The 23181-nt window shown below is 25.7% G+C and overlaps 1 protein-coding gene across 2 annotated transcripts in view; it reads right to left on the bottom strand.

Moving 5' to 3' along the window:
- Positions 1 to 23181, bottom strand: part of LOC123264474 (1-phosphatidylinositol 3-phosphate 5-kinase-like) — a 63365-nt gene continuing 40184 nt past the window's right edge. For both annotated transcript variants that reach the window (XM_044727786.1, XM_044727787.1), the window contains 6 exons: positions 15285 to 15962; positions 11342 to 11513; positions 1848 to 1909; positions 1626 to 1758; positions 1345 to 1450; positions 1 to 530 (listed from right to left, as the gene is read on the bottom strand). In XM_044727786.1, coding sequence (XP_044583721.1) covers positions 429 to 530; positions 1345 to 1450; positions 1626 to 1758; positions 1848 to 1909; positions 11342 to 11513; positions 15285 to 15962 — 1253 coding nt within the window. In that variant the 3' untranslated portion in view covers positions 1 to 428. The remainder of the gene's footprint in view (positions 531 to 1344; positions 1451 to 1625; positions 1759 to 1847; positions 1910 to 11341; positions 11514 to 15284; positions 15963 to 23181) is intronic.

Below are 23181 nucleotides of genomic sequence, written 5' to 3'. Positions count from 1 at the left end.
TTAATTATCTACATCTTTGTTAATAAAAAAAAAAAATGAAAAAAAGTGTAGAATGCCGTTTACTTTCCCAAATAAAGGCGCGTCATAAATTAACGAAAATTTCTTTTTCAACCATTAATTATTAATCAATTAATCAAATTAACGGTTATTAATTAATTAACCTAATTAATCGTATTAATGTTAATAATAATAATAATAATAATAATAATAATAATAAATTAATAATAAGTCTTTGACTCTTTCATTTTTGCTGACAAAAATGAAGAATTAACGGATGATTAATCACCATTACTCATTAATCATTTTCGATTAATGATTAATCATCCGTCGGTAAAATCAAATGTGATGTTGGCAGTTTTTTTTGTGATGTTTCGATGGTTAATTGTCGCGTTAATTGTTGATTAATCCTCGATTAATCGATTAATCGATCACTGACTGGAGCGCTTCCCTTCGTTGACGGAGGCCAGTCTCGTCAGTTCGACGTTCCAGCTCGGCATTCGTGTCTGCTCTATCGACGGAAACATTATCGGCTGAAATAAAAATGATTAATTAATTAATCGGATGATTAATGGGCTCTAGCGGGCGAAGGAGTGGGTTTAGAAAAAAGTTGTAAGAAGCTTTTTGTAGGGAATTTTAAGAGCTACAAAAAGGTTTTGAGTATTTTTATGTAACTGTCATGGTTAAGGAGTTAATCGGCGTTAATCATGATTAATTAGTAATTAATGAGTTCCAGCGAGTTAACAAGTGGATTTAGAGGAAGGTTGTAAGGAGCTTTTTGTAGAGAATTTTAAGAGCTACAAAAAAGGTGTGGGATGTTTTTATGTAGGAAGTGTGGTTCAAAAGTTAATCGAAATTAATCATGACTAATTAGTAGTCAATGAGTTTCAGCGAGTGAATGAGTGGATTTAGAAAAAAGTTGTAAGAAGCTGTTTGTAGAGAATTTACGAGCTACAAAAAGGTCTTGAGTATTTTTATGTAATTTTCATATTTAAGGAGTTAATCGGCGTTAATCATGATTAATTAGTAATTAATGAGTTCCAGCGAGTGAACGAGTAAATTTAGAGAAAAGTTGTAAGGAGCTTTTAGTAGAGAATTTTAAGAGCTACAAAAAAGGTCTTGACTATTTTAATGTAACTGTTATGGTTAAGGAGTTAATCGAAGTTAATTATAATTAATAAGTAATTAATGAGATCCAGTGAGTAAACGAGTGGATTGAGAGAAAAATTGTAAGGAGCTTTTTGTAGGAAATTTTAAGAGCTACAAAAAAGGGCTTGTATGTTTTTATGTAAGAAGTGTAGTTAAGAAGTTAATTGGCATTAATCATGATTAATCAGCCTTACTTACAGAGAAGTGTTGATTCTTGGCCATTATTTTTGCTATTGATCGATTACGACTAAATGGCCTTAATTCTGGATCACGGCTCACTCCGTCGACTGTGTCTGTTCCGGATCTGAAAGTTAATAATCGTTAATATCTTATTAATCGAGATGATTAATTGATTAATCAATCGATTGTAAATAATAATTAATCATTTTTAAGTTAAAGTTTAGATTAGTGATATTATTCGATTAAATTAACGATCAATCGATCAATTAATAATAATAAAAAAATAGATAAATAAATACCTAGCACGTAATTCTTTTTGTTTGCGTTTACAATGAATATAAGCAGCTATGCAAATAATAACGACAAGAAATACTGCTATCGTCGCACCGCCAGCTATGCTCGCTGTTTCTAACATCATCCTTTGCCTTGACGCTAAAAAAATAATTATGAAAAATTTATTAGTATAATTAGGGTTAGTTAACATATTATTAATGAGAAAAATAATTGTTATAGATACTTACGTGTATATGAACCTTCTAAGTCTTTAAATTCACACCTTTGGCCTACGAACCCGTCAGCGCATCTGGAAAAAAAAAATTTTTATTATCTAATAATTTTTATTAGTCAATTTATTATGACAAGTATTCAATATTGACATTTTTTAACATATAAGCTCACCCCGACAATACACTCATCGAGACCTTTCATTTGAGTACCCACATCAATTTTTCATATATTTTATATAGATTTGTCGCTATAAGCAATGTTGTTATAAGAGATTTTTGGCTTGAGAATTTTATATGTAATAGAGACGGGACTAAAAAATTTTGTCGTAATAACCGACACGTCGCTTTAAGCGAAGTCGCTGTAAACGGTTTTGACTGTATATATATGTATATATGAAAAATATATCAAAGTGCATGTGGGTACTCAAATGAAAGCTCTTGATGAGTGCAACTTCGGGATGAGCTTAGATCTATAAAAATATCAATAGTTAAGAAATGACCTTATATCTTGTCAATTACTGACATTTTTCAAGATATAAGCTCACCCCGACAATACACTCATCAAGACCTTTCATTTGAGTACCAACATGCATTTTGATATATTTTTCATATATACATATTTATAATCCATATAAATATATGAAAAATTGATGTGGGTCTCAAATGAAAGGTTTCAATGAATGTTATGTCGGGTTCAGTTTATATTTTTAAAAATATCAATAATTAAGAAATAACCTTATATCTTGTCAACTACTGACATTTTTTAATATATAAGCTCACCCCGACAATACACTGATCAAGACCTTTCATTTGAGTACCAACATGCATTTTGATATATTTTTCATATATACATATATATAATACATATAAATATATGAAAAATTGATGTAACCATTCAAATAAAAGGTCTCTATGAATGTAACGTCAGGGTGAGCTTATATCTTTAAAAATGTCAATAATTAAGAAATAACCTTGTATCTTGTCAACTACTGACATTTTTAGAGATATAAGCTCACCCTGACATTACATTTATAGAGATCTTTCATTTGAGTACCCACATCAATTTTTCATATATTTTCTATATTTATATATAGTAAATATATATAAAAATATATCAAAATGCATGTGGGTACTCAAATGAAAGCTCTTAATAAGTGTAACATCGGGATGAGCTTATATCTTTAAAAGTGTCAATAGTTAAGAAAGTACAATGTAATTTAACAAAAATCATTATTTGATAAACCAAAATTTTATTTATTTATAATTCACGTCACGGCAGTCACGTAGTGACTGCAAGGTTGCTAGTTATTATTATTAAAAAAAATTTTTTTTTCAAATTTATCAATTTTATTATTATTAAAATTGAAATAAAAAAAGTTAACATATTTTTTTATAAGAAATTATAATTATTAAAAAATTAAAATTTTTAATTTCGAAAAATTAAAAGTTCACAAATTTGATTAATTAAATTCAATTTTTTACAAGAAATTTTTGTAAGAAAAAATAAATTTTATTTTTTGAATTAAATTTCTAAAACTTAAAACTTTTTAAATTTCATTTTTTCCTAAATTTGTCCATTTTATTATATTTATATTTAATGACTTAATTATATTAAAAAAAAAAAAAAAAAAAAAAAGATGTATTTTTTGTATTGTTAGTGTTGTTAAGATCTTAATCGTTAAATTTGATTTTAATTGTATTTTAACTCTTTTTTTGGTAATAAAGGGAAAGGTAACTTAACTACTTTATCAGATATAATATCAGATTCAGATTCAGATAAATACTCTCTTTTTTTTTTTTAAATATATATATAGCGGAAATAATTAAAATCAAGATTATATTATTTTTAACCTCTATTTTTAGTTTCTTCTTTTTTATTAAAAAAATTGATATTATTATTATTTTTTTTTTTGTAAAGAAGAAAATTTGTGAATTAAATACCAGATATTGATCTAATTACTAAAAAATGAATAGAACTCCTAAAATAATGATTTTAGAGGAAAATCATAAGAGACCAAAATTATAGCTGAGGAAATTTCCTACAGAAAACGTTTCTACACTATAGGCCTATCTTCAATATTTTAAGAAATATAGAAATTTGAAAATGCTCACAAAGTGGAAAAATAAAAAAAAACTTGTTCTAGAATCTTCAAAAATGGTCATAACTCCTAAAATATTGAGTTTAGGAAAAATTCATAAGAGACCAAAATTGTAGCTTAAGAAATTTTCTACAAAAAATGTACGTATTATATTGGTCTATCTTCGATATTTTATTAGATATGGCATTTTAGGAAATACTCCTATAATAAAAAATAAAAAATCATCTAGTGATTATAAAGTCCTTTAAAAAAGTGGCTATAACTCCTAAAATATTGAGTTTAGGAAAAATTAATAAGTAAACAAAATTGTAGCTTAGGAAATTTCCTACAAAAACGTTTCCACACTATAGGTCTATCTTCAATATTTCAGGAGATATAGGCACTTATATAGTATTGACTTAAAGGAAAATTGAAAATTGGCGATTAGGAACTAAAAAAACAGATATAACTCCTAAAATATTGATTTTAGGAGAAATTTATAGAAAATCAAAATTGTAGCTTAACAAATTTCCTACAAAAAACGTTCCTATACTATAGGCCTATCTTCAATATTGTAGGAGAAATAATAACTTAAATTGCGCTTACAGTGAAAAATTTATTAAACATAGTAAAATTTTAATTATTATCATTATTAATATTATTATTATAGAAAATGTTAATTAATTAAAAATAAAATGGAAAAAAATTAAAATATATTTATATTAATGAGATGTTGGTAGTGTCAGTACACGTGAATAACGCAATGAGAGCGAGAAAATGGGATAAGTAGACCATTTATACCCACATACACTCACACAAATTCTATATGCACACATATTTGTATATATTTATTATTTATAAATATATAGGATTATTAATATGCAGTGTTAATAATAAAATAAATGACCAATTAACAGTAATGATCAAAGAAAAGAAAAGATATTGTTATTACTATTTTAAATAAATACCATTGTTAACGTAATTATTGTTATAATCGGTTATTTTATATGCTAATTTATGATATAAGTATATATGTATATACTTTCATATATATGTACCGTATTACATGTCATTGTACCGAGAATTAATTATTTTACTAAAATTTTTATTAAATTTAAAAAAATAATTTATAAAATCTGAAAAATCGCTCGTATATTTGAAACTTATTTTAATTATTACTACTACTTATAATTATCCAAAAAAATAAACTCATACATGATTTTGTTCAGAAATTTATGTACTTTCTAGTAAATTTTTTTTTTTTGTCAAATTTTGTCAAATTTTGACAATTTTGTAATTTTTTCTTGTAAAATTTTTTCCACTCCAGAAAATCGATTATAAATAAAGAAAAATTCATACTGTTCAAAAATCACTTGAAGTATGAATTTTATTTTAATTATTACTATCAATAATAATTGTTTTAAAAAATTATGGCATACATGATTTTACTTAGAATTTAATGTAAAATTTTATGCAATTTTATTTTTTACAAAAAAAAATTTTTTTTTATCTCAAAAGTCAATTTTTAATAAAGGAAAATTCATACTGCTCATCGGTCACAAATAAAATTTTTTTTTTTTTTTTTTTTTAATTTGTTTAAAGTCGCATAACTACTAAGGTCATGAGCGACTACGGTAGAGGGTAAACTTTTTGAGATTGGAATTCGTTTTATTTTTTGGGTTGAGCAGAATAATACACTTAAATATTGAAAATATTCATTGGTGTACGCCGGACTCGAACCCGGTCCAATGCTTTGGTAAGCAAGGGCCGGATCCGATAGGGCTACTGCGCGCCTTTAAAAATCTTATTTTAATTATTCTTATTCTTATTATTATTTATAATCATGTAACAAATTTTAATGACACATTTTCTTTAGAATTAAATGGAGAATTTTCTTCAATTTTCTTTTTGTTAGTAAAAAATTTTTATTACCCCCAAAAATCAATTTTAAACTCGCTAAAATGAATACATATTAAAAATGACTAAAATAAATCATATTTTAATTGTTATTATTATTTATAATCATATAAAAAATTGAAATGAAACTTTATTCTCTTTAGAATTTAATGTAGAATTTCCTCCAATTTTTCTTTTGTTTTTAAAAAATTTCTTTCTCCCCCAAAAATCAATTTTAAACTCCCCCACCTTTGATTCCCAAAAACCGCTCATATACAATTGTCGTTTTAATTTTTTTCTCCCCTCCAAAATTCCTCCAACAAATAATCTGACCCCTCAATTTCTTCAAAATTTCCTCCAGAATCTCCCCAAATTTTTCTTTTATTTTTAAAAAATTTTCTTCATCCCCAAAAATCAATTTTAAACTCCTCTACCTCGAAAATGACTTCTACATACAACTCTTACTTTAATTATTACTCCCCTTAAAATTCTTTCAAAAATATAAACTCACCCCTTAATTCCCCCAAAATTTTCTCCATTTTTTTTTATTTTAAAAAAATTCTTTTCATCTCCAAAAATCAATTTTAAACTTCCCCACTTTCAAAATCCTTAAAAATCACTCATATTTACAATTCTTATTTTAATTATTACTCCCTTTAAAATTTCTCCAAAAATTTCATCTGACCCCTCAATTTCTTCAGAATTTCCTCCAGAATCTGTCTGAATTTTTTTTTTATTTTTAAAAAATTTTGTTCACCCCCAAAAATCAATTTTAAACCCCCCTACTTTCAAAATCACTCTTATCTCCAATTTTTAATTTAATCATTACTCCCTTTAAAATTAAAAAAAATAAAATTAAACTCCTGAATCCCTCCAAAATTTCCTCCAGAACCTCCCCTAATTTTTAAAAAAATTTCACTGAAAAAATTTCCCGCAAATGTTCAATTAACTGTCCGAGGTCCCAAAAAACTAACCGACCGGTGGTCTATGGCCTCAAAAAAAAAAAGTAATAATATGACCATTATATCGTAAAACAGTGTTAACGCGAAACGAAAGATTTAAAGAGTGCCCGTATCAACTGACAAAGCAAACACCGTGGGAAACTGGAAGCTCCACCGAGCACCGCTCCTCCCTCTCCTCCCAATCCTCCATTGTTATTTTTATTTTTATTCTTATAATTGTAATTTTTAAAATAACCGTCTACTTGTCTTCTCTCTCTTTCTTTCTCTCCCCCCTCCTTTATTTATTTTTTTTTTTTTTTTTTTCGGTAAAACTTTAAGAAATCGAAAATTTATTCTTTTGAACAAAAATTCTGCCAATTTAAAATTTATTCCGTTCCAGTAATTCGGAGATTTTTCTTGATCTGAGCCGGGACCTGTTGAATTTTTCAGATTTTATTTTATTTTGTGGCAGGTCCTTGGCGACTATGGGACACTTTAAATAATAATAAATTTGGCTTGAGGACTGAGGACTGTCGAGAGGTTGGAACTCTTTGGCGTCTAGAGATTATTCGCTTCTATTCTGTTTTTCTTTTTCTTTTCCTTGGGAAAATTTAGTAACTAGACGGTAATTTCGGACACAATAAGGATAAACCTCGAGATTAATTTAGTTTTTTTTTCTTCTCACGCTCGGGTAGTGGTCTGGGAATTTTTTTAGAGGTATAAGAAAAATTAGGGAAAATTTTGGAGGGATTTCAAGGGGTCAATTTAATTTTTTAAAGAAATTTTAAGGGGAGTAATAATTAAAATAAGAATTGGAGATAAGAGTGATTTTGTAGGTACGGGAGTTTAAAATTGATTTTTGGGGGTGAAGAAAATTTTTTAAAAATAAAGAAAAAATTCGGAAAGATTCTGGAGGAAATTCTAAAGAAATTGAGGGGTCAGATGAAATTTTTGGAGAAATTTTAAAGGGAGTAAGAATTAAAATAAGAATTGTGAATACGAGTGATTTTTGAGGATTTTGAAGGTGAGGGAGTTTAAAATTCATTTTTGGGGATGAAAAATTTTTTTAAAAATAATAATAAAATTGTTTGGCTCAAATGCGCAGATTTATTTGAAATAAATTAAAAATATGTATTTAATGTTAACAAATTTCTTCCATTCAAATATATATTACTTTGAATCAAATACTACTTCGTTTTGGTTTATTTAACTGAATCGACTCATTTATTTCATTCAAATAAAGATTTGTTAACTATTAACAAATCTCACTTTAAGTAAATTACGCCTGGTGCCGCTGCGGTCGCCACTGTTATTTCTCGACGTGATTTGTAAAAAGTAAATAATGACAATTAACTCATTTTACAAATGTGTTTGTTTAAGTTTTATAAAAATAAATAAAATAAAAAAAAATATATATATATATGCTTAGACAAATATATGTATTGGAATAGTTAACTATAATAGACATTAATAATTATGATGCTGAAGTTAGCAGACATCTGTCAATTTTTTTAATTTTTATTACAGATCAACGATAAAAAACATATTTAAAAAAAAAATTTGCACTTGCAATTTTTTTTTTTATTTTTTGATTAAAATTTTATTATTATAAAAGTCCTAAAAATTGACAGATGTCTGTTAATTTATGAAAATTAAGTTAGCCGACATCTAAAAATTTTTAGAATTTTTTTTATTGAAAAAATTGTTACAAAAGAAATTTTTTATTAAAAAACTTCATTCTTAAAAAACTTGAAAAATTATAAATGCAATTTTTAAAAAATATTTTCTAGTTCAAATTTAATAAATAAATAAAAAAATTCAAAATTAAAAACGTCGACTAACTTTAGTATTATTGTTAATTACAGTATAATTAATAATTCCAAAAGAAGTGCCCATTTAACCCCAAACGTTCGATATGTCTACTTTTAGTATATAATTCAAATATACTTCAAATATACTGTAACTTTGTCTCAAATAAATCAATTTATTTGTATTAAATAAATATTTCTTGTGATATTTAAGAGATTTATTTATAGTTAACGAGCCTCATTTCATTTAAATGAACTGTTTTCTCAGTGTATGTAGAAGTGATTTTCGAGGTAGAGGAGTTTAAAATTGATTTTTGGGGGAGAAGAAAATTTTTTAAAATAAAAGAAAAATTTGGGGAGATTCTAAAGGAAAATCTGAAGAGATTGAGGGGTCAGATTATTTTTTTGGAGGAATTTTGGAGGGGAGAAAAAAATTAAAATAAGAATTGTATAAAAGAGCGGTTTTTGAGAATCTTGGAGGTGGGGAAGTTTAAAATTGATTTTTGGGGATGAAGGAAATTTTTTACCAACAAAAGAAAAATTGGAGGAGATTCTGCATTAAATTGTGAAGAAAATCAAGTGTCATTTTAATTTTTTATATAATTATAAATAATAATAATAATTAAAATAAGATTCATTTTGAAGAGTAATTTTTAGTATGTATTAATTTTAGCGAGTTTGAAATTGATTTTTGAGGAAGAAGAAAATTTTTTTAAAATAAAAAAAAAGTTCGGGGAGATTCTGGAGGATATTCTGAAGAAATTAAGAAGCCAGATTATTTTTTTTTTTTAATTTTTTAAGAGCCGTTTTTGAGAATTTTGGAGGTGCAGGAGTTTAAAATTGATTTTAAGGGGTGATACCAATTTAAAAAAAAAAAAATAAAAATTGTAGAAGATTCTGCATTAAATTCAGAAGAAAATAATGCATAAGTTAATTTTTTAAAATGATTATTAGTGATAATAATAATTAAAGTAAGATTGATATATGAACGATTTTTGGGAATTTTTAAATTGAACAAGTTAAAATAGATTTTTCAGAGTAAAAAAAATTTTTAAAAATAAAATAAAAATTTAAAAATAAACTACATTAAATTCTGAAGCAAATTATGTATGACACTTTACATTTAAATTACTATTGAAACTGGTAATAATTAATTTCATCAAGTTCATTAATAAAAAATTATAAATTAGTAATATAATTATAATAAAAAAAAAATATTAAAAGGTTTATGACCCCAGCGTATATTTAAATTTTTATGGCCGTAGTATAAGCAACCGATGCACAATCTCATCCACATACTCTCTACATACACACTACATATATATATATAGAAGAAATACATTACATATAATGTAATAGATGCATAGGTAAATTTGCAGTGCCGGCACTCAAGAATACGGCAATGCGGCAGAAAATCCTTTACTTGTTTGTGCCGCACGCTACCGACCCAATCTTACATTACATTTAAATCCACTCATCACTCTTATTTATTTATTTTTTACTTTATACAAAAAACATGTATCATTTATTATTTTAATCAATTTTTTTCATCATTAATCATTAATAATTGTAGGAAAAAATTTTTTACGTGTTCAGGCATGAAATTTAAGGATTATCCTATCGAAGATACCGATTCATAAAATTTATAATTCAATACCATAAAAATTTAACACGTTTTTTCTAAGAATTTTTTTTTTTAATATATATTTATTTTATTATTCTAAGAATAAATTTATTTGATTTATTCTAAATTGGAAAAAAAAATTAAATCAATTTTATAATGACTGAAAATTGAACTTTTGTGTGGATAAAAATTTTGTTTTAATTATTACTACTGTTATAATTGATCAAAAAAAATAAAGTCATACATTATTATACGCAGAACTTAATGGAGTTTTATGAAAAATTTTTAATTTTTCAAAAAAAAAATTTTCTAGTCCTAAAACTCAATTTTGAATTAAAAAAAAATTAATGGTTATTAAAAATGGCTCTTAAATATGAATGATATTTTAATTATTACTACCCTTTAAATGAACACAAAAAATTTAATGAATAGATCAACTTCTCAAGAATTTAACGTAAATCATCGCAAAATTTTTAATTTTTCGAAAAAAAAATGTTTTTAGTCTTAAAACTCAATTTTGAATTGAAAAAAATTCATGGTTATTAAAAATGACTCTTAAATATGAATGTTATTTTAATTATTACCACCCTTTTAATGACCAAAAAAAATTAATGAATAGATCATTTTCTTTAGAATTTAACGTAGATAATCGCAAAATTTTTAATTTAAAAAAAAAAATTTTTTAGCCTAAAGAAAAAAATTTTAAACTTTCCAAAATTCATCATGTCCAAAAATCACTCTTTTACATGAATCTTATTTTGATTATTACTCCCCTTAAAATTTTTCCAAAAAAAATAAATTCATACATTTATTTCTTCAGAATTCAACGTAGTTTCTTAAAATTTTTTTTTTTTTCTTAAATTTATTAAATCCAAAAAATAAATTTTAAACTTCTTATTTCATAATTACCAAAAATCGCTTCTATATATTTTATTTTATTTTAATTATTACTACTACTAATAATAATTCCAAAAAATAAAGTTATACATTATTTTCCCCAAAATTTCCTCCCGAATCTTCCTTAATTTTTTTTTTATTTTTAACTAATTTTTTTTACCCAAAAAATCAATTTTTCTTCCCAAAATCGCTCTTTTTTTTTAAAATATCTTAAAAAATTCTAAAAAAATTATTTAAAAATTTAATAAAAATAATAATTACTTACAGGCAATTATAGAGTAAAGAGTCTTGTATTTTGACAGTAAAACAAGTCGCTTGGTTCAGACAATACCACTCCGCGTAATCAGGCGGGCATGGATTTTGACGGAATGTGATGCTGGGGCGAGCTGTCGTCGTTGGAGGCCGCGGTTTCGGTGTCGATTTTGAAGAACATGCATCTAAAATTAAAAAAAAAAAATTAATTAAAAAAAAATCGAAATTAAAAAAATGTAAATTAAAAAAAAAACAATTTAATTAAATTTTAAAATACTAAAAAAAAAAATAAAAATTAAAAATATTATGATTTTTTTTTCTTAAAAAAAAATTTAACTTAATTTTAAAATAATAAAAAAAAAAAAATAAAAATTCTAAAAATAAAAAATAAAAAAAAAAATTTTATTAAATTTTAAAATATTAAAAAAAAAAAAAATTATGATTTTTTTTTCTTGAAAAAAAATTTAACTAAATTTTAAAATAATAAAAAAAAATCAAAGTTTTAAAGATGAAAAATTTTTTTTTCTTAAAAAAAAATCTAAGTCTAAGTTTAAAAATAATAATAAAAAAAAATTCTACCCTTTAAATTACAATAGAGTTGTACGATATTTGAGAATTCAATGAACATATATATAAATATGTGTGCGTGTTTTGAGTAAGAAAAAAAAATAGAAGAAAAAGAAGAAACGGTTTGAATTGCAAGTTATAACGTGTGTACGTTTTGTCGGAACAAAATATTTGGTGGGTCGCATCTGCTTGTACTATCTGTCACCTGTTCAAATTCAACGATTCCCTGGGTGTGTAATAATAATAATCATTATAATTAAGTGTGTCCATGTCAAAATGTGTCAAATATCGTAAGTAGTATTGTAGTATATTGTATATTGTATTATTATGTTATTAAATTATAAGGCTGTGTTTTTGAACATACTAAGTAGATACAATGTGTAGGCTTTTGTGTTACAGATACAAAGAAGACATGAGTATTGAGAAAGAAGGAAGAAAGGGAGAAAGAATTTTTAGTGTAGAAAATTGGATAAAAATTTTCATGTGAAATTATATAAATTTTTGTTGTGTATAATTTTACATTGTTTCAAATGTTTATGTATAATTATGTGAGTTTGATTATATAGAATTATGTAAATTTCAGACTTGTATAACTTTACATTGTTTTGTATAATTGTAAAAAATTATATAAATTTTAGTTTTGTATAATTTTACATTGTTTCAAATAATTATGTAAAATTATATGAATTTTAGTCATAGATAATTTTCAATTGATACATGTAAATATGTAAAATTATATGACTTCAATTATATAAATTTTAGACTTATATACCTTTAGATTGTTTTGTAAAATTGTAAAAAATTATATAAATTTTAATTTTGTATAGTTTTACATTGTTTTGAATAATTATAAAAAATTATCTAAATTTTAGTTCAATATATAATAATATATTGTTTTATATTATTGTAAAAAATTATATAAAAATTCGTTTGTGAAATTATAAGAATTTTTAGCATGTATAATTTTACAATATTTCAAATAGTTATAGAAAATTGTGTGATTGATTATATAAAATTATATAAATTTCAGCCTTATATAACTTTACATTGTTTTTTATAATTATGAAAATTATATCAATTTTGGCTCAATATAATATTATATTGTTTCATATTATTGTAGAAAAATATATGAAAATTCGTTTGTAAAATTATAGGAATTTTTAGCATATAATTTTACATTGTTTCATATAATTATGTAAAATTATAAGAGTTTCCAACTTAAATAACTTTGTATTGTTTTGTATAACTGTAGAAAATTATTAAAATTTTGATTTTATATGATTTTACATTGCTTTATAAAATTATATAAACTTTGTTCATAGTAATTTTAAGTTCCAAATATATATAATTTTCTATTGTTCCATATAATTATTTAGAACTATACAGAAATGATTTTATAAAGTTGAATATGATTTTCAGTCATGTATAATTTAACATTGTTTCAAATTTTAGTCTTATATAATTCTATTTTTCCTTATATAGTTATAAAAAACAATATAAATTTTTGTTACATATAATTCTATATCATCCTATACAATTTTTCAATTTAATCAAATTAAAAAAAACTGTTGTATAAAATCATATATCGACGGTCTGATTAGCAATTGTTCTAACTCCTTATTTTTTAGAGGGTGATTTTTTAACATTTTGATGTAGTAATAGTCCCATTATAAATTATTTGAATGCTCCTAACCAAAATATTATACCTCTATTAAATATTAAATGGTTTTTTAAAGTGATAATAAATTTCGAACTAATTGTATTTTCGTACAAATGGAAAATTCTCTAAAATGGAGTTACCCGAGTAAAAACAGAATTCCGCCGCACCACCGCTGCACGGCTTTTTAAGCGCCGCACCACCACTGCACTACAGCCGTGAAAATTTTGGTTATTTTACAAGTGCCGTATCACCGCCGCACCACCGCCGTGACAAGTAAAGAATTTATCTATTCGCCGCACTATCGCCGCACCAGCGCCGTGACAAGTAAATAAATTTCTATTCGCCGCACCACCGCCGCACCACAGCTGTGACGCGCCCGGGTAAAAATAAAATTATTAATTTTGATGAAAAAATAATAAATTTCGTTCGACCGCCGCACCACCGCTGCACCACCGCCGCACCATACCACTGTTTGATGGTATATACATTGAAATAATATATTCGTTGATCATTCAAATAGCTTAACTAAATTTTTTAAGTTAAGTATGGCTTGCAGTGCAGTTGGCAATGTTCGAGACTTCCATGCAGACGATCCAGGTTCGAATCCCATCACAGTTCAATTTTTAAAATTCTTTCAAAGTATTTCGATAGGCGTACCGCTTCTGTGCAACCCGAGGACGAAATTAAAAATCTACGTCAACAATACGACTAAAAAAATCAATAATTTCGCGGTGCTTTGGCCTGATTTAAAAAAAATTTTTTTTTTTTAATATTATGCATTCGATTAAAAGGAGGTTGATCAATAGGTCTTACATAAAGATTTCTAGTCGCTTTATTTGTTAATTAATTATTGCATGATAAATTAATTATGATACCATTTTTTGTGAAATTGTAGGTATGATTTAGCATTGGTGCGGCGGTGGTGCAGCGGTAGTGCGGCGATGCTAGGGGGAGTAAATTTTTAGCGTGCGGCGTAATAGTCCGCCAAACGGCGGTCGTGCAGCAGTGGTGCGGCGGTGGTGCAGCGGTGGTGCGGCGGTCGAACGAAATTTATTATTTTTCCGTAAAAAATAATAATTTCATTTTTACTCGGGTAGACAATTTGCTAATTAGAACGTCGATATCATTGTTAACTCTCAATAATTTTAAACAGTTTTCTATAATTATACATTGTTCTATATAATTACATACAACTTTATATACAATAAAAACTCATGCAATGTGCTGGTTATATAAAGTTATATGCTAAGTTTTATACTCATGCAATTTTACAGCGTTACACATAATAATACATAACTTTATATAAAAGTATATAAAAAAATTTTTTATATCAAAACATACGAAAAAAAATTTTATTATATAAAATTATATGTAGATTTCCATCTTATATATAATTATGATGTTATGCAAAATTAACCATAATTTCATATAAAGTATGGAAAAAATTTACTTTTTATCAAATTATATGAAAAACAAATTTTTTTTATAGTTATGTAAAATTATATGAAGAAAAATTTTATCATATAAAATTATATGTGGATTTCCATAACTATATATAATTATATGACGTTATAAAAAAATTATCCATAATTTTATATAAAATTGTATGGAAAAATTTTACTTTTTATAAAATTATATGAAAAAATTTTTTTATTAATAGGTATAAAAAATTATATAAAAAAAAATTTTTTTTTAAGTTTCTAAGTTAAAAATAAAAAAATATACTAACCTGCTATTCCAAACAAAGCATATGACAACAATAATATCGTCGCTAAATACGAAGGAATTCCATTTCTTCTATGTATAGTATCAACAGTTCTATTCGTGTCTCGACATGTTTCTCTTCTTGTTCTTTGTCTCGTTTGTAAAATTTGTTTACTATTATTTATTTCAACATTACCACATTCTATATTATTATTATTATTATTATTATTATTATTATTATTATTATTATTATTATTAATAGTAAAGTCCCGTGTCGAAGAAGATATCGTCGGAATAGTGGTGGAAGTCGTCCTTAGCCCCGTTATCCTGGTGAGAGAGTCATCAGAGGAGTCCTGAAGTAACCGGTTGTCCGAGGAGGCAGTATGCCTCGAGGAAGACGACTCTTGTCTGCTCTGATTGTCAGCATCTAGATTGAGATAACCTCCCTGGTGATGACGATGGTGGTGATGACTGTGGTGATCGTAGAGCTGGTGGCTCCTTAACCGGGAGTAGCAGCACCCTAATCTCACGTCATAGTTGTCTTCTTTATCCTGCAAGTGGTTCAATCTGCAATCCAGCTTGAGAGTTTCCGGGCTTGGTAATGGGCTCGAGAGACTGGAAGCTGCTGCTGCTGCTGATGATGATGATGATGAAGAGTTTGGAGCAAGTGCACCGCAACTCCGACACACGTGTCGTCGCCGACCTGGAACAAGATTTTTTGGATTATTATTAGGGGAATTGGCTAGAATTATTTTTAATTTTTTTAGGCTTAAAAATTTTTATAAGACTTGGAAAAAATGAATTTTCTAGAATTTCTGGAAAGTTTGAATTTTTTTAGAAATTCTAGAAAGTTTAAAGTTTTTTTAGGATTTGTACAAAAAATTTAATTTTTGAAAATTTGAATTTTTATTAACTTTTGGAAAATTTGAATTTTTCTAGAATTTGGAAAAATTAAACTTTCTATAAATTCTAGAAAATTAAAATTTTTTATAAAACTTTTGAAAAATTACAATTTTTTTAGGATTTGTAGAAAAAATTCACAGACATTTATTGGATCTGTATTGATTTTTTTTTATTGCAGGTGAGATTTTTCAGAGAAAAAAATTTTTTGGGAGTTCTGGAAAGTTTTTCAGCTCTAGAAATTTCAATTAAGAATTTTTTTAATGATTGTATGAAATTCTGCATTTAATTCTGGAGAAAATGATGTATCACTTGATATGTTTTGATCATTTTAAAAAGGCGTAATAATCAAAAAGTAGGTTCTACTGTTAAAAAAAAATTTATTTTTGAATTTTTTTATTTTTTGATGGTTGTACAAAATTTTGCATTTGATTCTGAAGGAAATGATGTATCACTCGATGTACTTTGATCATTTTAAAAAGGTGTGATGATCAAAAAATAGGTTCTAGAATGTTCAAAAAAAATTTATTTTTGAATTTATTTATTTTTGGATGGTTGTATATGATTTTGCGTTTCATTCTAAAGAAAATAATATCTCACTCGACATGTTTGGACCTATTTAAAGAGAAGTAATAAGCAAAAAATAGGTTCTAGAAAGTTTTAACTTATGTTTTAGTGCAGAATTTTTCTAGAGTTCGTTGTAAAAATTTAACTTTCTATAAATTCTAGAAAATTTGAAATTTTTATAAAACTTTTGAAGTTAAAATTTTTTTAGGATTCGTAGAAAAAATTCAATTTATAAAATTTTTAATTTTCTAGAACGTTTGGAAAGTTTAAAGTTTCTTTAGGATTTGCAGGAAAATTTGAATTTTTCTAAGAATTCTAGACCAGTTCAACTTTTCTATAACTTAACGTAAGAAATTAATTGTTCTAGAACACCTAGAATGTTTAAAATTTTATAATTTTTTATAACTTGTATAAATTTTTGTCTTAAATTTTGTCGAACTCTAAAAATTATATTTTTTACTCCTGATTTGTGTTATTAAGAGAATACAAAATATTTTGTATCCAGGATAGTCATATGATAAAGTCGGATTTTTTAGTGAAATTTAGTGTCATTGCAAAGGTCTTGACGTGAATTTGTGCCTTTTTAAGGTTTCATATCATTCTCACCGATAATCAATTTATTATGATAAGTATTTAGGCTGCATTCGAAAATGCTCTATTTCTAGATACACAAATAAGAAGTGACCTCGTATCTTATGAACTATTGACATTTTTAAAGATATAAGCTCATCCCGACATTACACTCATCGAGACCTTTCATTTGAATACCCACATCAATTTTTTATATATTTATATATATTATGTATATGTACACAGAAAAAAAAGTCATCTTGACTCAAGAAAATCATTTTCTTCAAAATTTACTTCTTGTTTCAAATTATTCTGCTATCTTAGTTGAAAAAATTTATTCTTGAACTAATAATGTCATATACTTACCCCAAGTAAATCTTTCTCTTGGTTTGAGAAAGTAGCGCCAACGTTGGCGACGTGATTTTTTGGAACTAAACCGAAATTTTTTGAATAAAGAATTAAATTTAAAAAAATAACCTTATGCATGATTTTTATTTTTTGTGTTCATTTAATTAGACTATTTTGATTAATTTTTAACGTGCTGATTTCCCATTATATTACTGCTTTACAGTTAAGTGTGTAGTGACAAAAATATATGTATATACAAGTATTTGCTCGACTCATACAAAGTACACCGTTAGAAATTTGTTGCGTTAATAACTCAATAACTATAAGTGATATCGACAATCAGAAAAAAGATCCTTAAAGAGGAGGAAATTTCTGAAAAAAAGTCTCGAGTCCCGGAACTCTAGCTCCATAAACAATAATTTTTATTTAATGTTGAAAATGGGTTTCCGCGCGGCTGCTGTCCTACTCGGGCTTCGATGCGCCCGTGTGTACATCAAGCAAGTTCAAAAACCAAGAGAATGATTTACTTGGATTAAGAGGTTTTTTTCTTCACTTAAGTTGGTAAGCCTGTTGGAACTAGGGAATATTTGCTTAAACCAAGATTGACCAATACAAGAAAAAAATTTACTTAACTCAAGAATATATTTTATCTTCAGTTGAATATACTTGGATCAAGTAAATATTACTTGACTCGAGATGACTTTTTTTTCTGTGTATATATGAAAAATATATCAAAAATGCATGTGGGTACTCAAATGAAAGCGCTTGATGAGTGTAACATCGGGATGAGCTTATATCATTAAAAACGTCAATAGTTAAAAAAGTACAGTGCAATTTAACAAAAGTCATTATTTAATAAAGCAAAATTTCATTTATTTAAGGTAAAAGCCCCAATAGATGATCATGTACCAGTATATGATCACTCCATGTATTTGTATACCTATATTTGTGAATATAGATATACAAATACATGGAGTGATCATCTATTGGGGCTTTTACATTATAGTTTTTTATAATTCTTATTTATTGCTAGTTTTTTTATAATTCTCTAACGACTAGAAAATTTTATCCCAAATTAGCTAGAACTCTCACAAAAATCTAGTTTCCAAAAACAAACCCTCAAGAACTCCTAGAACGTTTTAAATAAACATTCCATAACTCCTAGAAAATTTTTCCAAAAATTTTTTTCCCTCCAAAAATTAAATTTTATCCAAAAAAAATTCCTATTTTTTCTTTAAGCATACATAAATTTTATAAAAATTTAATGTAAGACTTTTTAAAAGCTGTCACTTGTTAAAAGCTCGACAGGAATCTCTCGACGAAAAATAAAAAAAATAATAGTACTCTTGGTTATCCTCCATAATAAAATAATTATATTATAAAGTGTAATAACTTAGAAAAAAAAAGGCCGGGAGTTTAATATAAGAGGGAAATGGCCAATTATTAATGAGTGCTCGCGTTACTGCACGTGGGACGATGACGACGCATGTTTTTAATCTTAAAACCTGTGTCTCAATACACATAACATGTGTGTGTGTGTGTGTGTCACCTACTTAATACTTACATAAAGTCACGAGTTTTATTCCATACAACAATTTTCTCCACTCACCTCCTTTTTTTCCGTGTGACAAAACACAACGTCTTTTATTTTTCTTTTCATTTTTATCTACCGATAAAGATAGCGCCGATAAGATTGTCATTTACGATAAAATCACCGAGTGTGTGACTTTTTTTTTTTAATAAATTAACTCACTGATTAGCGATTAATGATTAGCGATTTTGGAATTAGAGCGATGTTTAAAGTTTAAGTTATTCGATGATTCACTCAGAGTGATGTGATGATTTAATAATCATATTGGATGTGTGATAATGGGGGCAAGAGTATAATGTGAAGGATGGATAGGAAAATTGAGCAGGATGATGTTTTATGTGATAACCAGTACCATTATTTTATTATCTCCAATAAAGTTTATGGTAATGGTAACACAGTTTACGTCACGCTCGGCCTTGATTTTTATTCGTTTATTGCTAATTCACTGAAATTTATTGTGTCTGTATTGATTTTTTTATTATAGGTAAGATTTTTAAAGGAAAAAAATTTTCTAGAAATTCTGGAAAATTTTTGAGTTCTAGAAATTTAGGTTGAAAATTTTTTTTATGGTTGTATAAAATTCTGGATTTAATCCTGAAGAAAATGATGTATTACTCGATATACTTTGATAATTTTAAAAAGGCGTAATGATATAAAAAAAGGTTCTAGAATGTTCAAAAAAAGTTTATTTTTTAATGATTGTATAAGATTTTGCATTTTATTCTAAAGAAAATGATGTATCATTTGATATGTTCAAAAGTATTTAAAAAAGAGTAATTGTCAAAAATTAGGTTCTAGAACGTTCAAAAAAAAATTTATTATTTAATTAAAAATTTATTTTTTAATTATTATTTATTTATTATTTAATTAAAAAAAATTTTTGAAGCTTCTAAAAGATTTTGCATTTGATTCTGAAGAAAATAACGTATCACTCATTGTACTTTGATCATTTCAAAAAGGCGTAATGATAAAAAAATAGGTTCTAGAATGTTCAAAAAAAAAATATTTTTCAGTTTTTTTATTTCTTGATGGTTGAATAAAATTTTGCATTTGATTCTGAAAAAAATGATGTAATACTCAACGTACTTTGATCATTTTTAAAGAGAGTAATTAACAAAAAAATAGGTTCTAGAATGTTTCAAAAAAATTTATTTTTGGATGGTTGTACGAGATTTTGGATTTCATTCTAAAGAAAATGATGTGTCACTCAACATGTTTGGATCTATTTAAAGAGGAGTAATAAGCAAAAAATAGGTTCTAGAATGTTTTAACTTATGTTTTAGTGCAGAATTATTGAATTCTTCTAGAAGCTCCAGAAAATTCGAAAATTTTAGAGAGTTTAAAATATCATTTTGTAGAAGTGTCACCAAATTTTTGGTTTAGAACAAAATTTTCTAGAAAGTTTTCAAGCCCTAAAATATTCTTAATTTCAATGCTAACGCTTAAATTTCTAGAGTATTCAATGTTGGACGGGTAGGAGAGTCACAAGTAAATTTTGTTGAAGAATTCTAGAGCCCATAAAATTCTTCTAGATTTCTTAGAAAATTTACAAACTCTAGATAATTATAAATTCAATTCTCTAAAAAAATCACTAAATTTTTTGGTTTTTAAATTTTGGAGGTTTAAATTTAAGAGAACTTTTAGAGAATTTAAAAAATTTAAAACGTAATTTTCTAAAAATCACCAAATTTTCTTTAAAATTCTAGAAATTAAAAAATTTTTTTAATTTTCTAAAAATTATGAAAAACTCAAATTTTCCAGAACTTTTAGAAAATTTTCAACTTAAAATAATTCAAAATGTAATTGAAAAAAAAATCTCCAAGTTTTCTTTAAAATTCTAAAAATTGAAATTTTCTAAATTTTCTAGAAAGTTTTCTAGAATCTTAAGAAATCTCAAAATTCTCCAGAATTTAGAAAAATCTCAAAATTCTAGAAAATTAATAAAATTTTTTAATTTTCCAAAAATTATGGAAAATTTTTTTTATTTTCAAATTTTCCAAAACTAAAAATTTTTTTAATTTTCTAGGCTTTCTCAAAAATCTTCTAGTTCTAGAATTTCGAAAGAAGTTTCAAAATTTTCTTTTTTACCCAACAAACTTTATTTTCCACCAGTTCTAAAAAAAAAAAAAAAAAAACCTTCTGTCAATTAAGCCGAAGATTTTCCAAGTGTTATTCCTATCTTACAAAGTTAATCATTTTTTTTTCGACTCAGCACTTGTCTACCCTCGTAATGAGGTCATAAAATCCCAAATAAACCCCGGCTTAGCTCCCTAAAAAAATAAATAACCTTCAGATAATTGAATCCACGCTTGAGAAAAAATAAAAAAAAACACTAGAGGATTTTCCAGCCGGCACGTGGCGGATTCTGAGGCAGCAGCTGCGGAAAAAATTTTCGGGTGGTTATTTAATAGACCCTCGACTACATATATGTTATTCGACGTTTAGTTCGAGAGGACAAAAAATTGTGACCCCTCAGAGAATCCTTAGATATAATAATAATAATGATAAAGAGGGTTTATTTAATATAATATCAGATGCGATGTGTACTCAAGTCACAAGCTGCAGCTTGTTCTTGAATTTCTCAAACCCACCCTTACCCATTTTTATTTTATATTTAATATTATATACTTTCTTTTCCACACACGCGGATTTATATTTACTATTTTTATTTAACAAACAGAAAATCCTCAAACTCATTCAATTTATTTAGATCGGATCTCGGTGTTATGTTCAAAAATCCATTTTTTCCATCTTTTGTGTCTTTTGTGTTTTCGCCGAGGCTTTGTACTTTTAGGAAGGGGAATTTCATTTTATATTAGAGATTTTTTTAAACTCTTTCATCTAAAATAGAAAAAAAATTTTTTAGAACTTGAAAATTTTTCTATAAGTTTCGAAAAAGATTCTAGAATTTTTTAGAAGGCTTGAGTGATTTTTTTTTAAACAAAATTTTAAAGATTCTAAAACTTGAAATTTTTCTAGAGGTTCTAGAAAGTTTGAAAAAAAATTTTAGAATTCTAGAATTGTTGCGGTAAAAAGTGTACTGAACTTTCTAGGAACTATCGTTTTGTTATTTCTACCCTTTAGATAGGTCGGATAGATCATTTTCTTCGGAATTTAATGCAGAATTCTGTATATCCCTTCTTATAATTCTAAAAAAATTTTTTCACTGAGAAAATAAAATTTAAAAGAAAATTGGCAATGATCAAAAATTGCGGATGTAAAATTATCTTATTTTAATTATTACTAGACTTTAAATTAGTGAAAAAAAAATTATCCATGCATAAGTTTCTTCAGAATTGAATGGAGAATTATCGACAACTTTTTCTTACTCAAAAAAAATTTTTTTCTCTTCAAAAATTCAATTTTAAAGTCTCCTATTATTTTATAATTCCAAAATTCCCAAAAATTTCTTTTACATAAAGATCTTATTCTAATCATTACTCCTCTTAAAATTCCTCCAAAAAAATAAAATTACCCCTCAATTTTTCCTAAATTTCTTTTAGAATCTCCCTAATTGTTCTTTTATTTTTAAAAAATTTTCTTCATTCCCAAAAATCAATTTTAAACTCGCTAAAATTAACACATACTAAAAATGGCTCTCTAAAATAAATCTTATTTATAATTATTATTATTATTTATAATCATATTAAAATAATCATATTAAAAATTAAAATGACACTTCATTTTCTTCAGGATTTAATACAGAATTTCCTCCAATTTTTCTTTTGTTTGTAAAAAATTTCTTTCACCCACAAAAATCAATTTTAAACTCCCCCATCTCCAAAATTCCCAAAAACCGCTCTTATATACAATTCTTATTTTAATTTCTTTTTACCCTCGAAAATTCCTCCAAAAAAATAATCTGATCCCTCAATTTCTTCAGAATTTTCTCCAGAATCTCTTCGAACTTTTTTTTTATTTTTAAAAAATTTTCTTCGCCCCCAAA

Source organism: Cotesia glomerata, linkage group LG4 (assembly GCF_020080835.1).
Source record: "Cotesia glomerata isolate CgM1 linkage group LG4, MPM_Cglom_v2.3, whole genome shotgun sequence".
NCBI classification, from domain to species: Eukaryota; Metazoa; Arthropoda; class Insecta; order Hymenoptera; family Braconidae; genus Cotesia; species Cotesia glomerata.
The sequence above is the reverse complement of the archived record's forward strand: the minus strand, read 5'-3'. Positions and strand labels throughout refer to the sequence as shown.